Genomic DNA, 17,540 nt, shown 5'->3' on the forward strand with positions numbered 1-17,540 from the left:
AGAGGACAGATTCCCTGCCCATATGGAAACCTGTTAAATAGGAGTGTCCTCACACACTTATTACCTCTTTCTATCACCACAAACGTTGTTTCAGATCACTTCTTCAAGTATACCAAATATCTTTACAAAGTTATCTTTGGTGCCTTAATCAGACTCATGAATTAGATAAATTGCTTCTCACTGTGAGTTTTATGTAGTTTGAATTGATATCATTTTACATGTTTGGAGCTTAGATCACTAGCAGGTTTATTAAAAAGTTACCAAAGCAGATTTTATAGATTCAAAAACTACTTAACAACTCATAAAAATAACTAGAGCATTTTCCTAATGAGTAAAATGGATTTCTGGGATTTTTAGAGATATTCCACTGCTGCCTTCCCTTTCCACCCTCAGGTTTTATTATAATTCAAAAGAGACGCATTGCTGCTGTCATCATAAATCATTCTCTTTATTGGTAACATCCTTACAATAAACCAAAGACTCTTTTACGTTCAACTCTGTTTTGGTCTTTTTTTGGTATTAAAAAAACTTCAATACAGAAGTGCCCTCTCAAGTTTTTTTCCTGCCCCACCAGATTCAGGGAGGTCTGCTAACTTGTTTTGTTCTGTTTTGCTTTGTTGTCTGTCTCCCCTGTTTAGACTGTGAGCCTGTTACTGGGCAGGGATTGTCTCTATCTGTTACTGAATTGTACATTCCAAGAGCTTAGTACAGTACTCTGCACATAGTAAGCGCTCAAAAAATACGATTGAGTGAATGAATAGTGAATTCCTTTTAATCCTTGTTTTCCAACTTTATTTTCTGCAGAATCACTCAGAAATTAGAATGTACAGTAGACTCCATGAAATATATAACACAGGTAGAGCAGAAATATATGAAAACTTCCAACCAATCAATCAGTGGTATTTATTGAGTGTTTATTATGTGCAGAGAACTGTTCTAAGTGCTTGAGAAAGTACAACAGAATTAGCCGCAATGTTCCCTGCACATAAGGAATTTAAAGTCTAGATGGGGAGACAGACATCAGTATGAATAAATAATTTATAATAAATGACTTAAAGATAAATATATAAATGCTATGGGGTTGAGGGTGAGGCAGATATCAAATGTTTAGAGGACACAGACCCAAGTGTATAGATAGCTCAGAAGGAGAGTGAGTCAGGGAAAAGAGGGCTTAATCAGGGAAGGCCTCATGGAGAAGATGTGACCTTAATTGTGTTTTGAAGGTGGAGAGAGTGGAGGTCTGGTGTATGTGGAGGGGGAAGGAGTTCCAGGGTAGGGAGAGGACACAATAACAATAATGATGGTATTTAAGTGCTTACTATGTGCCAAGCCTGGTTCTAAGTGCTGGGGTAGATACAAGGTTTTCAGGGTGACCCCATGGAGCTCACAGCCTTAATCCACATTTTACAGATGAGTTGACTGAGGCACAGAGAAGTTAAGTGACTTTCCCAAAGTCACACAGCTGACAAGTGACAGAACCGGGATTAGAACCCATGACCTCCGACTCCCAAGCCTGTGCTCTTTCCACTGAGCCACGCTGACATGGGAAAGGGGTCGGTGATGAGATAGATGAGATTGGGGCACAATGAGTAAGCTGTTGTCTGAGGAGCAGAATGTGAGGTCTGGGTTGTAGTAGGAGATCACTGAGATGAGGTAGAATGGGGTGAGCTGATTGAGTGCTTTAAAGCTGATGGTAAGGAGTTTCTGTTCTATCTAGAGGTGAATGACAACCACTTGAGTTTCTCGAGGGTTGGGGAAACATGGACTGAACATTTTTGTTGATAGATGATCCATGCAGCAGAGTGAAATATGGATTGGAGTGGGAAGGGACAGGTCAGCAAGGAGGCAGATGCAATAGTAAGAGTGGGATAGGATAAATTCTTGGATCAGCATGGTAGTAGTGCGGATTGAGAGGAAAGGGTGGATTTTTAGCACTGTTGTGAAGATATAATTGATAGAATTTAGTGACAGATGGAATATGTGGGTGGAATGAGAGAAATGAGTCAAGGACAACGCCAAGATTATGGGCTTGTGAGGTAGGGAGGATAGTGGTGGTGTTTACAGGAATGGGAAAGATGGGGGAGGGCAGGGTTTGGGTGGGAAGATGAGGAGTTCAGTTTTAGACATGTTTAATTTGAGGTGTCGGCGAGACAGTCCAGTAGAGATGCCTTGAAAGAAGGAAGAAATGAGAGATTGCAGGAAAGGAGAGAGAGGTCCAGGCTGAACCCAGTCTATACACTTCACTCCCCAAATGCTAACCTTTTAGCTAGCTGTACCTCGATCTCATCTATCTCACCACCAATCCCTTGCCCACATCCTGCCTCTGGCCTGGAATGCCCTCCTTCTTCATATCCATTAGACGATCACTCTTTCCACTTTCAAAGCCTTATTAAAGGCCCATCTCCTTCCCTGACAAAGACCTCCTTTCCTCTTCTCCCACTCCCAAGGTGATTTCTGTGTCACCTTGACTTGCTCCCTGAATTCATTCCCCCTCCTAGCCCCACAGCATATAAATAATACATATATATGCTGTATATATATGTGTGTATATATATATATATATATATATATAAATAGCATATATTTGCGGAGCCAGGAAAAGAGATGGACATGGAGAAGGAGCATGAGGAGAACCAGAGATGATAGTTTCAGTGAATCTAAGGAATGGATAATGTTTCAAGGAGGAGGGGTGGACTACAGTGTCAAAGGTGGCTGAGAGGTTTAGGAGGATTAGGGTGGTAGAGACCATCAGGTTTGGTGAGAAGAAGTTCATTGGTTACCTTTAGGCTTTTTCTGTGGCATGAAGGGGATGGAAGCCAGATTGGAAGGGATCTAGGAGAGAACTGAAAGATAGGAATTTAAACTAATCTTATTAGTTTAAGTATTTAAACAGGTGTAAAAAACTTTCTCAAGAAGTTAGGAAAGAAATGGTAGGAGAGAAATGGGATCACAGCTGGAGGGAGCCCATTTTTTTTTATGGATAGGGGATACATAAATATATTTAAAAGCAATGAGGAAGATGCTTTTGAAGAGTGAAAAGTTTAAGACGGCAGTAAAGGAGGGAAGAAGGGGGTAGCTAGTGTTGTAAAAAGGTATGAAAGATGGGGTCAGAAGCAGAGGTGGAGGAGGTTGATTTATAGAGGTGGTAAGAGATTTCATCTTGAGTTAGTGCAGGTAAAACAGAGAAAGTCGATGAGGGTGGAGGAGGAGGAGAGCATTGGAAAGGAGCAAGGACATATGTTAGGGACATCATGCCTGATGGTTTCAATTCCATAATAATTTTAGCCAAATTATTGCCAGGAACAGAGTTAATCCATTAATATCACAACAAAGACTTTTGACTAAGTGGAAGGCATAGTGATTTGAATAAAACCTAGACCGGGGCGGGGGAGAGTGTGGGGGTGGGGATGCGTGGGTGTGGGCGTGGTGTCCATGTGTATGGTTGAAAAAGTTATACCCCTGTAACCCACTTTATTGGACTTGTTTCTGGTCAACATCAAAAACATTTCCAAGAAACCTGAAAGTTAAATCCTTTTGATCTCACAGCTCTGGGTTTTGCACATTCATGGATAAAGACGGACCTGAGAAATTATGAATGTTCATGAATGTTCAAGACAGCTGAGTTTGTTTAAAAAAAAATGGGTGCCTGTTAACAGGACTGTGCAAACATACTGACTGGAAGCATTGTTATAGTTGTTAGACCCATTTTTTATGTACTGGACTAAAATTCAAGGGAGCAACAATGCTTAGGTCACTTCATAGTATTTGAGTGCTTTCCCTGTAGTAAGCACTTGAACTTTGACCTGTACCCTTTGGGCATTTGGTATTCACCCCACCCACAATCCCAAAGCACTTATGTACATATATGTGAGGTATTTATATTAATGTCTGTCTCCCCCTCTAGAGTGTAAACTTGTTGTATGCAGGGAACATATCGCCAATTCTAGTGTATTCTCCCAAGAGTTTAATACAGTGCTCTGCACAGAGTAGCACTCAATAAGTACCACTGATTGATTGAAAGAAGACTAGCATACTTTTAGATCCATGGAAGAGAATATATACGATTTGAGACCTTGAAAGTAGGCTGATCTTCAACCAGCTTTCCGAGTTCCTCCAATAATACTTGTGGCATTTGTTAAGCAAGGCCAAACACTGTGCTAAGTGCTGGGATACAGCAAGTTAATCAGGTTGGGCCTAGCCCCTGTCCCACATGGAACACTGAAAATCTAATAGGAGGGAGAACAGGTGTTGAATCCACATTTTACAGATGACACAGGGATAGAGAAGTTCAGCGTCTAGTTGAAGATCACACAGCAGGTAAGTGGTGGAACTGGGATTAGAACTCAGAACCCTTTGCTCCAAGGCCCCTGCTCTTTCCACTAATAATAATAATAATGTTGGTATTTGTTAAGCGCTTACTATGTGCCGAGCACTGTTCTAAGCGCTGGGGTAGACACAAGGGAATCAGGTTGTCCCACGTGGGGCTCAGTCTTAATCCCCATTTTACAGATGAGGTAACTGAGGCACCGAGAAGTTGTGACTTGCCCAAAGTCACACAGCTGACACATGGCCGAGCCGGGATTTGAACCCATGACCTCTGACTCCAAAGCCCATGCTCTTTCCACTGAGCCACGCTGCTTCTCTAGGCCATGCTAGAGTCATGAACACTATCAGCTTTTCAGAAATAGAAAATTTCTTCTATTTTCTGAATCAATCATACAACAGAACCAAAGTCAACACTTATGAAAAATCAACCTGTGAACACTGGAATATGGCAAGAGACTCTAAGGATCTCTTTGGTGTCAGAAGAGCACAGTTTTTTGCAGTGTCTGAACCAATTCAATTAAACTCTTCTCAGTACATTTAAGAAGCATTCACCTCAATTAGTTGAATTTGAGAGTGGTTCATGTGTCTTGTGATTAAATAGAATAACTAAATAAACCATCATTTTCTACCCAAGATCTCATTGCCAAATGATGTAAAGATGAAAACTAATTCTTACAGGGCTCGGCAAATTGCTAACATCTTTTATGGAAACAAGTTTGGGTGATTTTTGTTTGATTTTAAATGTAATTAGCAGTTGGGGAAAGATGACTGTACTTTTCATTTACTAGACATGCCTCTTCTCAGCTCTCAGACAAGTAGCCCCATGGTCATTTATCTGTGACTTGTTTTTCCTTCAGCTCACTCTATTCTTGCTCACCTCCATTTCAGTGTTTAAGTTGCTAATTGCATTGTGACTTATTATAGACATAAACATAAAAAAAAACCCAACATCAGTGGAGTGGTACTTGAAAGATGGGGGCGTGTATCAGGGAGGCTGGCTCTCAGAGCTGAGTTATCTGGAACCTGGCTGGAGCAAAAAAGGAAATAACCTTCCTTCTTACCCCAAGTAATAACCACTGGGGTGAAAGATCAGCAGTAGCAAAAGCCCACTTCCTGACTTGAAGATAGACTCCTTTCCTACTGCTGAGGATGTCCAACTGAAGAGGTGTGAGGGAAGGAGTGTGAATTTGTCACTGCACGTGTAAGGGAGTGAATGAGCATGTGGGTTGTGCTTGAAGAAGCGTGGTCTGTGGGTCATGTGGGGTGTGCAATTGTGTGCGTCTGTTGGTGAATGTGCATGGTTAAATCAGAATTGAACGGTGAGTGTTTTTGGCCAAATATGTCTGTGATGGTGCTTGAGGCTGCATGTAATCATCAGTGGCCCCATGGTGTTGAGACTTGAGGGTCTGTCAGGAAATGGGAGGGACCAGCCAAGGTGGGGCTGGTTCGGGGATGTGACCTGAGCTCTGGAAACACAGATTGTTTGTAAAATGCCAGTAGAAAAATAAAACCACACTTCAAGGTTGCTCTAACCTTGTTTTAACTTCAGATGTTTGTACAAGGTTGGTCTGCTTTCTAATCCTGCCATTGTAATGGCTCTGTGTTCCTTAGTCTAAATTTTTCTATTTTTTTTTAACAGGCTTTTGAACAACAACCAGATCAGGAGGATTTCCAGAAATGCTTTTGAAGGGCTGGAAAATTTGCTCTATCTGTAAGTCACAACAGAAATCAATAGTACCTATGGGGCTGATTGATTGTCTTGCCTTTTCTGCTATTGCCTGAAAGTAATGCATAATCTCCTTGTGAAATATTGTGAGGCTCTACCACAGCCTCTCAGATTTTAATGTTTTCAAAATGTGGCTGGATGTGGTAAACAGACACGAGTTCCATGGTATCCATTTTTGTTCACTAGAACATTCATTGTCTGCTCAGAAAAACTCTAAATTGAAGTAAAAAAAAATTACAAAGCAGAAATCATCAGGATTTTGACATCCAAAGCTAAAGAGGCAACGTACCTCAAAGTCACATAGATCCAAAAGCAAAAGATGTTAGAAGCCAACCACCCAAGCTGTTTCTAGGGACAGGGAGAATTTTGATAGAAGGAACTTGGATGAGATCAGATAAGCCGCAAAGCTTTGGGTCAGTTAGCTATAATTAGAGTCAAATAGGCTAGTTATCTGTCTCCTACAGGTACAAAGAAAAAGGAGTTTATTGACTATGTTGGCTGGAATACTGATGTGTGCTTATACATGAATGGCATGTAAGGAGTTTTAATAGTGGTAAGGTGATAATCACTGCTATTGTATTTGCTCAATAGGTAATGTTCTTTGAGGGGTCTTGATGGAATATTGTCATTTGGGAGGGTTTGGGAGAAATGGGATAAGCAACAATATAAGATAGGATAGATTCTTCTATTTTTTTTACCTTTGGTTTAGTTAGGCTAAGGATATTCTGTCATCTTCATTAAAAACAAAACAAAACAAAAAAACCTCCTTTCCAAGTCACAGGAAAACTCAACTGAGATCCATTTAGTAAGATGCACAGATGTGATAATTCTGTGAAAAAGCATCACCTTTGCAAGGAAACTTTGTTCACATGCTTTGTGGAACCATCACCCTTCGTGCAAGGCCAGGTTCGAACTTCGGCGTGGCAAGAGTGCGAGACCGGAATCGGGCTGAGCCATGCAAGATTTACTCCACGTAGATAATTGAACTTCCCTTTAAGAAGGAATTCACTTATTTAGTTATTTGCACATGGCAAAGCACCTATTAATAATTGTGGTATTTGTTAAGTATACTTACTATGTACCAGACACTGTACTGAGTGCTGGAGTGGATACAAGCAAATCGGGTTGGACACAGTCTCTCTTCCACGGGGGGCTCATGGTTTCAATCCCCATTTTATAGATGAGGTAACTGAGGCATGGAGAAATGGAGTGACCTACAGAAGGTCACACAACAGAAAAGTGGTGGTCAGGATTAGAACCCATGACTTTCTGACTCCCAGAAGGCCCCACCCCTAGAACTCTTCTCACTTGGGAGGCATACACTGCTGGGGTCAGAACATCCCCAGCTCCTAGTAGCCAGTGGAACTGGGAAGGAGACATCTGTTATCCCCAGGGGCTGTCTTTCAAATCCCCCTGACATGGCTGCTTTTCAAATCCCCCATCAGTTGATCTCACTCCTCGAGGGGTTATCCACTTCCCCTTGCTCCAGCGAGGGTCCAATTGGTCACGTGGCCCTACGCAGGCTCCAACAGAGTGAGCAACCCCATTTCTGAATAGAGTTGAATCACCACGTTGATGTGATGGAGTTTCAATGTACTGTGAAGAGTTATTGGAGGATCCCCTTTGGGTATACTCTGCCATATCCCGGTTCTTCTCCCCACTGCTGGTAACAGGCCAGTGGCAGTTCCCCTTTGGGTATACTCTGCCATATCCCGGTTCTTCTCCCCACTGCTGGTAACAGGCCAGTGGCAGTTCCAGTGCCTCCTTGTGGGGGTGGGGGCGGGATTGTGTGGCAAGACCCATCAGACCTTCAGTATTGTGTCCGTGGCCCCTTAAGATGGGGGCCTAATTTACTGTTACGTACTTTGAATTTATTTCTGCAACTCTACATCCCCTTGTCTGGGGTCTGGTTTCCCATGTACTTTGGGTATGTGCACTGTCACAGACAATTGTCAAAGTACGTGTGATTAGGGTGTGGAAGGCAGAGGAGGACCCTTTGAAAGAGACTCAGAATGAGCAGCCAGAGAGATAGGAAGAGAACCGGGAGAGGACAGTGGTATTGAAGCCGAGATTAGATCATGTTTCCAGGAGAATGGGGTGGTTGACAGTGTCGAAGGTAGCTGAGAGGTCAAGGAGGATTAGGATAGAGTAGAGGCTGTTGGATTTGGCAAGAAGGAGATCACTTGTGACCTTTGAGAGGGGGGTTTCTGTGGAGTGAAGAGGATGGCAACTAAATTGGAAGAAATCATGGGGAGAATTTAGAATAGAAGAGGTGTAGACAACTCATTCAAGGAGTTTGGAGAGGAATGGTAGGAAGGAGATAGGGCAATAACTGGAAGGAGATGTGGAGTCAAGGAAGGGTTTTTTTCAGTGTATTCAGTGGGCACTCAATAAATTCTGTTTCTACACTGCTTATTCTGACATCCTATCCATTATCCTCCTTCTCTGCTGTCTATGCCATGCACGCTACTGAAGGAGCTTCTACCACTCCACCCTCTTCTCCTTCTCCAACTTCATTTTGCTAAGCTCTGGGTAGCTAACCTTACTTTCACTTCATGCAGAAGTTCATGAATGGCTGGAAAATTGCCCAGATATTTCTGGAAGGACATAATTTGAATTTATTTTTTTTTTAGTTACACTTTCATACCATTAGGTAGGAATCAATAAACACAGATAAGAGACATTTCCCTCTCTTTTTGGACTCAGGAAAGTGAGATTGCTCTCACGTTTAACGAATATTTCATTGGAGATTTTTCTGTGTAGTTCCAAGTGGAGATGACTCAGCTTGAGTTGAAAACTGATTGCAATAGCTATATGGTAAGAGTCACTGGGTATTGTACTGTGACTAGCTTTTTTTTTTTAATGTTTCCATGATCTACAAATGCCTTTTCTTACAGCATCCTTTTCTCTGTGGGCCAAAGCCATTCTGCCTTACTGAATCTGCCCTTAGACTACAAAAATCCAAAAATGAAAGCAGAAGGTGCTTGATGATATACATTTTAGGTTTTTCCAGAATCAGGTGATTAGAAGAATTGTTTGAGATGTATTGTCAAATACATAATAATAATGTTGGTATTTGTTAAGCTCTTACTATGTGTCAAGCACTGTTCTAAGCATGGAGGTAGATACAAAGTAATCAGGTTGTCCCACGTAGGGGACATACCGCTGCTGTATCCTCCTGTTATTTATCATCACAATTGCAGCTATCAATGGAAAATTTGCAAGAGTTCATAGCATCTTAATTCCCAACCTCCCCAAGTGCTTTGCGAACACTGACTCTCAGAGCTCTCCTCTGAGTGTGAGAAGTGAGAAGTATTCTTGTAATTTCATTAATGACTCTGCTGAAGCCTAGCTATTTGCCAAGAGGTAGGTGGAGTGTGGTAATCGGAGTGCTATTACTTTTGAATTAGGTTAGATGAAGATGAAAGAGGTTAGTAGGTAATCTATCACTTATTCAGAGGAAAAAAACTGGCAAAGAGGAAGTTGGTTGGGGAAATGGAGAAAAAAAGCGAGAATGGAAAGAGTGTTCAGATAGAAAGGAAAAGATGTTATGGACTGAGATCTTATTTAACATTAGGCCTGCATTTCTCTCTGAGAGGTGCATTTAGTGCTTCTGAGCACCAGGGGCTTTATTTCCCCTTGTTGACAATTGAACTTTTTTCTTTACTCTCCTGCAAGGCTTGTGTGGCTAGCAATCAGTCAATGGTATTTGAGTGCTTGCTGTGTGCAGAACAGAATACTAGGCACTTGGCAGAATACATACAGTAGAGTCGGTAGACATGCTTTCTGCCCAAAAGGAGCTTACGGTCTAGATGGAGAGGCAGATGCTAAAATAAATTACGAATATGAACATAAGTGCCGTGAGGCTGAGGGCGAGGTGAATAGCAAGTACAGAAGTGATGCAGAAGTGGGGTGGAGTAAAAGAAAAGAGGGCTTGGTGGAGAGATGAACTGTCACCATTCAAGTTAGCAAAGTCCACGTGAATGCAGTTTTCTTTATTTCCAGATGCTATTCACCAGATGGTCTACTGTTGAAAAGCGCCTGCTGTGCTGAGTCCTTTGAACTAGAAACTATACCCCTGGCTTATAGGAGTCTCTTTCGAGTCATGGAAAATAAGCTCAGCACCAATTTCATCTCTGTCCCTAGGAATCATTTATTCTAGAAAATCTGTTAGTAAGAGGGAAGCTGAGAGAAACAGTATATGGCAAGTGATATCAGTAACAATCATGTAAAGACAGCTAGAATTAAAATATCCTTTGAAAGAAAGGATGAGGATAGGCTTCTTTTCTTTAAATCAGCCTTAACAGCACTTAGGTAGGAATGAAAACGCTGACTTTCATATTTTAGTTTAGAAGAAATTTTAATGCGTGACTCACTGGGCCTGATTCCCTTCTATGCCTTAGCTATTCCCTGCTGGGAGGTGCAATAACTCGGCAGGACTACTCAAACGCATTCCTCTAAGAGACAGTTGTGGGGTGGAAAATGAGTCAAGATAATCTGGATTGGGAGGAAATGAAAGGCTGCAAGCTTGGAAACTCCTGAATAGTAATAATAATTGTGGTATTTAAGTTTGCGTTTTACCGTGTGCTAAGCACTGAGGTAGTTATGATGTAAGCAGATGAAACAGTCCCTGAAGTAAAGGGCCAAGAGTAAGAAGCAATGGGAAGGTGAAAGTTCTCTGCTAGGAGGCAGCAGCAAAATCAGGGAATAAAATAAAAATAAATGTGGAATTTACTTTCTATATGCCAAGCACTGTATTAAGGGCTGGAATAGATACAAGTTAATCAGGTAAGACCCAATCCCTATCTCATGTGGGGCTCATAGTCTAAGTAGGATGGAGAACAGGTATTCAACCCTTATTTTGCAGATGAGGAAATTGAGGCACAGGGAAGTTAAGGGACTTGCCCAAGGCCACACAGCAGGCAACTGACAGATCTGGGATTAGAACCCAGGCCCTCTGACTTCCAGGCCCGGGTTCATTCCACTAGGCTACACTGCTCCTCAGAAATTATGGGAAGAGTCTTATTGCTTCTTTTGCAACTATGACAACCCTTTTCCCAGAATTACTGCTTTTGGTATGGAAAGTGTTCGTAGGGTCCCTAAAATCTATCACTTCTAAACTACTCCTACCACCACACCAGCATAGGGGACTCTAAAGGCAAATTTTCTCATTAATCAGATAATGGAGAACACTCAACAGGCAGGTGTGCCCCCCCAACCCTTCATATCCTAAAAGTAAGAAAAGGGCAGCTTTTTAAAAATGGTATTTGGTAAACATTTATGTGCCAGGCATTGTTCTAATTACTGTTCTAAAAAAAATCAGGTTGGACCAAGTCCCACATGGGGCCCACAGCCTTAACCCCAATTTTACAGATAATGGAATTGAGGCAAAGAGAAGTGAAGTGACTTGCTTAAGGTCACTCAGCATACAAATGGCAGAGGTGTATTAGAACTCAGGTCCTTTTGGCTCCCAGGCCCATGCTCCATCCATTGGGCCTTGCTGCTTCATATCTAGTAAAGCAGTGTTTTAACTGGGGGAATCCAAAAAACAGAGATTTCTTGGGAGCTCTCAAGTTTCTTGGGAGCGTTGGGGTCGTACAGTAGCAAGACCAAACTTCTCATCTACCCTCTGCTTTCCTCAGTAAAAGGACTGTGTATGGAAATGGTAACTCAAAATGCATAAAGGAAAAGTTGTTCACTTTAACCTTGAGTGTTCCCATGTTCCTGTCTTATTCCTGTTCTCCCACCTACTTAGAATGTGAGCCCCAAGTGGGACCTGATGGTCTTTTATCTATTCCAGCACTCAGTAAGTGCTTAACAAGTTTGATGATATAACAATTCTTCAGTGGGCTTAGGCTCTTTGACCTCCAAATTGATAATCGTCATTCAGTCATATTTATTGAACACTTACTGTGTGCAGAGCACTGTACTAGGCACTTGGGAGAGTACAGTACAACAACAGGCACATTCTGCGCCCACAGTGAGCTTAGTTAATAAACCAGTGGCATTTATTGATTTGTGCAAAGCACTGTACTAAGCGCTTGGGAGAGTACAGTACAGTAAAATAGATAGAGATGAATCCATGCCACAAGGAGCTGTCACTAATTCTTAAGTTGTTAGCTGTGGATCATAACCCAGCAATCTCTTATCTTCAGAAGTGCTGACCGTTTCAGGATGAGGGAAATTTAGATTCTCTTTTGAGTTTATGAAAAATGCCAAAAGAATAGCATGTAAGAGCTAGTGTGTGAATGATAGATGTGAAGGGACTGGTATGATCACCTTGACCTCATGGTGAAAGCATATACTGTGCTTCCCTGTTGGTTGGAAGTTGTGTAGAACGGATAAGTGATCTGAGGAGGAGGTAGGCAGTGCGTCTAGAGGGCGTCCACAAATTCTCTGTCTCCACTTAAATCATTCATCTTTCCAGAACTGACTGGGTTTCATGGAAACTATCCTGGAAAATTCCCTCCCTTATCATGGTTAGATCCTTGAGGTTTTTCAGCTTATAAATCCTTTCATCCGTTCCCGTCTTTTCTTTTCACTCCTCCCCAACAACAGTGGTTTAGGGACATTCCCATAGAGGGCACAACTTCAATTTACAAACTCTTGAAACAGGATACCAGAAAGTTGTAGAATCAGGGGTTTTTTGTTTTGTTTTGTTTTTAATGTTATTTGTTAAGCACTTACTATTTGCCAGGCACTGTACTAAGCACCTAGGGTATGTATAAATTAATCAGTTGGATACAGTCCATGTCTTTATCGCCATTTTGCAATGGCAGAGAAAAGTTAAGTGATTTGCCCAAGGACATGCATCAGACTAGTGGCAGAACCAAGATTAGAACTCAGGTCCTCTGACTTCCAGTCCCATGCTCTTTCCACTAGGCAAAACTGCTTCATGTAGGATTTGCAAGAATGGGCCCCCCTCTGTCTGGGAAGGCTGTAGGTTAGTTCTGACTGAAACTGGGTTAGGGTGTGAACAAGATGATTTTTACAAGCCCCTTCCAGCAACACGGCTCTTTTTTCAAAATCCAGTCAGATTGGTTCTTTAAAAAAGGTCCTACTCTGGAAACCTAAACTGATACCCAAAGTTACTCTGACTGAGTACCTGATCTGGACCACGCCTCATCCATAATGAGCCACTCTGATTTGATAGCATCTGAAATGAATTTAATTTTCTCCCATCAACAGTTTATAAATATTTATAATGGGAAAGATACTTTTTGGCTCCTGTGAAGAAATTTCTGTGCTGATGACAGTATTGACATCCTTGGCAATTGCGTCTTACCTCCGCTCCAAATGAATAAATGCTGAAAGACAAATAAATGATCCCAGATAGTGGCTCTAGTTACTGTAGAGCAAAAAGATAATCTGTAATATTCAAATATTTATTGCATTGGATAATACACTAGAAATTCCAGCTCATGAGATATTATGAGTTGATGGGTTTGAAATAGCCATTAATTGTCTGTGAGTCCCTTTTGGGATCTTGTCAAAAGACTATTTTTTTTTTTTCTGAGAACTGCTTTGGAAGTAATTCTAAAATCTTGGAGAAAAATGAGCTTATTAGAAATCCCAAATTAAATGACTAAAAGCTATAGCTTCTGCTACAACCTTTGTCAGGTGTAAGGACTCAAGTGATGCATCATAGTTAAACAAACCCAGCATAGCTTAGTGTAGAGACCCTGGGCCTGGGAGGGAGAAAGACCTGGGTTTTAACCTCGGCTCTGCCGTCTGTCTGCTTTGTGACCTTGGGCAAATCATTTTGCTTCTCTCTGCCTCAGTTACATCAACTATGTAATGGGGATTAATAATGTGAGCCCCATGTGAAACACAGACTATGCCCAACTTGATTAGTTTATATCTACCCCAGCACTTAGTACAATGCCTGGCACACAGTAAGTGCCTAACCAATACCATAAAAAAACACAAACTAGGAATCCCAATACATGCCTTTTCAAGGAACTTAATATATTAGTTTCTCCTCTTTCTGTGCCCTTGGATCTGTACCCTTTAAGCACTTGATATTCATCCCATCCTCAGCCCCACAACACTTATCTACGTATTCATAATCAATTTTAATGTCTGTTATCCCCTTATAGACTGTAAGTTCCTTGTGGGCCGGAAAGAATCTACCAATTCTAATGAGTTATACTCTTCCAAATACTTCTTACAGTGCTTTGCATACTGGAAGCGGCCAATAATTGATTTCTGTTAGATTTCTTTTCCATTTCTCTCCCTGGTGGGCCTTAAACCCTACTAACACCACCTCAGCATGTGTGTATCATTTCTTTTTGCTTATAAATTTGCCTCTCTTTTATTTCTACACTTGAGTTTTTTGTTTTTAACATGCCTAATATAAATTGGTGAATATTAACTGGTGAATAATTAATTAGATCGCTAGTTCAGGTTCCAGTATGAGCTCTGCCACTTGTCGGCTGGGCGACCTTGGGCAAGTCACGTAAATTCCCTGTGCCTCAGCTTCCTTATCTGTGAAGTGAGATTAAAATATGTATTCTCCCTACTCCTTAAACTGTGACAGGAGACGGGCTGATCTGATGGGATTATTTTGTATCTTTCCCAGCATTTAGTACAGAACTCGGCCTGCGGTAAGTGCTTAATTAATAATATTATTGTGTATCTGTCAATTTATGCATACTTGTTTTCCCATTAAACAATAAATTCCTTGAGATTAAGAATTATGTAACTATTGTCATTATTACGATAATTGTTAAGCGCTTACTATGAGGCACTGTACTAAGCACTGGGGTGGAAACAAGCAAATTGGGTTGGAAACAGTCCCTGTTCCATGTGGGGCTTACATTCGAAATCCCCATTTTACAGATGAGAGAACTGAGGAACAGAGAAGTGAAGTGACTTGCCGAAGGTCACACAGCAGACAAGTGGTGGAGCCGGGATTAGAACCCAGGTCCTTCTGTCTCCCAGGCCCATGCTCTATCCAATATGTTATGCTGCTTTTCTATGTATGTATGTTATCTCTTGTGTAGTGCAGTGTCCTCAGAAGATGTTGATTAGTGATGATGATTTTTTATATATACTAAAGTATAGGTATTCTCCCTTAGAGGTCCTTGGTACTGGGACAAGGGAATATTTTAATATCGCATTAGTGCCGCCTTAAGTTTGCAGATTTCCAATGAAATAATTTTGATACGCTCCAGGGTTGATAGGTAATATGTAGTGCTGTGAAATTTCGATATTCATTTTTCCTGACATTATTGCTAATACTGGGTACGGCAGTGAGATGGGCTGAAGGAGGGGAGGTCTCTGCAATTATTGTGTCTTCCATCTTTTCCTGTGTCGGCTTCAGCTTCTGCACCAGACACACTGTGACCAAAGGTTGAAACAACAGGGGTTGGGCAGTTCGCCACCTTCGGTGCTCAGGTCTGCCTGTGCGGGAGGAGCAGAGCAGGGCTAAAGACAACAGCGAAGCAGCATGGCTCAGTGCAAAGAGCCCGGGCTTGGAAGTCAGAGATAATGGATTCGAACCCCAGCTCTGCCACTTGTCAGCTGTGTGACTGTGGGCAAGTCAGTTAACTTCTCTGTGCCTTAGTTACCTCATCTGTAAAATGGGGATTAAGACTGTGAGCCTCACGTGGGACAATCTGATTACCCTGTATCTACCCTAGCACTTAGAACAGTGCTCTGCACATAGTAAGCGCTTAACAAATACCCACATTATTATAATCATTCACCTTGGCCAAAAGGGAGGGCTGGTGCCTCTGGAAGGCAGGATTTCCCTGGATTAGCAAATGCAGTGTAGAGGGTAGAGGAGGATGAGAGTAGCCAGAAGGGTGATTAGTCATCCAGTTATACATTAGACAGTTCAGTTTTCAGCTGGTCTGTCCCCACCCCCCTACAGATATGGCATGGGACACCTTTGTTTCTGGTATTTTCATTTTAAGGGCCTAGCCTCCTGCTGCCTTGACTCTTGATACTGAGGCGATGGCTTGGAAGTGGCAGCTGTCTTGGAGGGGAAGAAAGAGACTCTAGAAAAAATCAGGGTGTCCTCCTCAGAGGGACATTCTTTCTAGGATTGGGCAGACTAGGGCAGACTTCTGCAAAATGAGGCATATGATGACATTGCATTTCTGTACATGCCCGGTGAATGCATGTGACCTCACATGTTGCCGGGTGTCCTGTGTCGCAGGGGCTGTCGGTGGTCACACTAGGAGGCCGGTAGATGGGCCATGGTGGTAAAGATTGAAGCTTGCAGTTAGGACATCGTGTTCCAGTTGGGGGGCTTGGGGGATCACTGCAATGCGGCGACTCAGTTCTTCAGTAGTATTAGTACTCATTAAGTGCACACTATGTGCAAACCATTGTATTAAGCTCTGGAAAGAATACACAGGTGTGAATTTAGACATGGTTTTGGCCCTCAAGATTTGTGGCCGGGAATGTGTGGTAGTACAGTGTTCCGCATCCAGTACTTGTTCAATCAATACCATTTTTATGGTATTTGTTAATCAATCAGTGGTATTTATTGAATGCTTTTTGTGTGCAAGTGCTTACTGCTTGCCAGGTACTGTATTAAGGGCTGAGGTAGATAAAAGATAATCAGGTTGACACAGTCCCTCTTGCACATAGGGCTTGCAGGCTCAATAAACCCCCAATTTGTTGATGAGGTAACTTTGACACAGAGAAGTTAATTGAGTGGCCCAAGGTCACATAGCAGAGCTGGAATTAGAACCCAGGTCCTCTGACTTCCAGACCCATGCTCTTTCCACTAGGCCATGCTTCTTCAACTATTGATTGATTGGTTCTCTTGTTTAGGCTGTAGTATCTCCCAAATGCTCAGTACAGAGCACTCAGTAGACACTTGATAAATGCTGGTGATTGATTGACTAATGGTTGATGTGGTTCTATAATTTCTCTGAAAATAAATGTTCGTATTTGTTAAGCGCTTACTATGTGCCGAGCACTGTTCTAAGCGCTGGGGTAGACACAGGGGAATCAGGTTGTCCCACATGGGGCTCACAGTCTTAATCCCCATTTTACAGACCAGGTAACTGAGGCACAGAGAAGTTAAGTGACTTGCCCACAATCACACAGCTGACAAGTGGCAGAGCCGGGATTCAAACCCATGACATCTGACTCCGAAGCCCGTGCTCTTTCCACTGAGCCATGCTGCTTCTCTGACTGTAGGTGGTCATTGTTTACTGTGACATAGCTTTCAGAGGGCCCACATGATTGAAAATTTTGGGAAGTCAGAATAACTGTGCTGCCGTGAGCTGTTGCTTTTTGTTTGCTTGCTTTCTCCTCTAGAAGCAAATGTTTCCCCAAGGTAATTTTTATTTGGATTATCCTTCTAAATTTGTCCCTCATGTTAGTATTCCATGTGAGGCAGTAGAAATACGGCTTAATATCCCCAACCCAATCTTAGCCAAGAATACACAAATAGGTTCATCTAATATATTTGATCTCCTCTACCAGGATGCCTGTGAAGGTGTAGATATTAGTCCTATTTATTTCT

General features: G+C 42.0%; 1 protein-coding gene across 1 annotated transcript in view; it reads left to right on the top strand.

The window, feature by feature from the left end:
* The window catches only part of PXDNL (peroxidasin like), a 170,338-nt gene that overhangs the window by 36,709 nt on the left and 116,089 nt on the right, over window positions 1-17,540 (top strand). The window contains exon 4 of the mRNA XM_039912534.1: window positions 5,966-6,037. Coding sequence (XP_039768468.1) covers window positions 5,966-6,037 — 72 coding nt within the window. The remainder of the gene's footprint in view (window positions 1-5,965; window positions 6,038-17,540) is intronic.

This window comes from Ornithorhynchus anatinus, chromosome 7 (genome assembly GCF_004115215.2).
Source record: "Ornithorhynchus anatinus isolate Pmale09 chromosome 7, mOrnAna1.pri.v4, whole genome shotgun sequence".
NCBI classification, from domain to species: Eukaryota; Metazoa; Chordata; class Mammalia; order Monotremata; family Ornithorhynchidae; genus Ornithorhynchus; species Ornithorhynchus anatinus.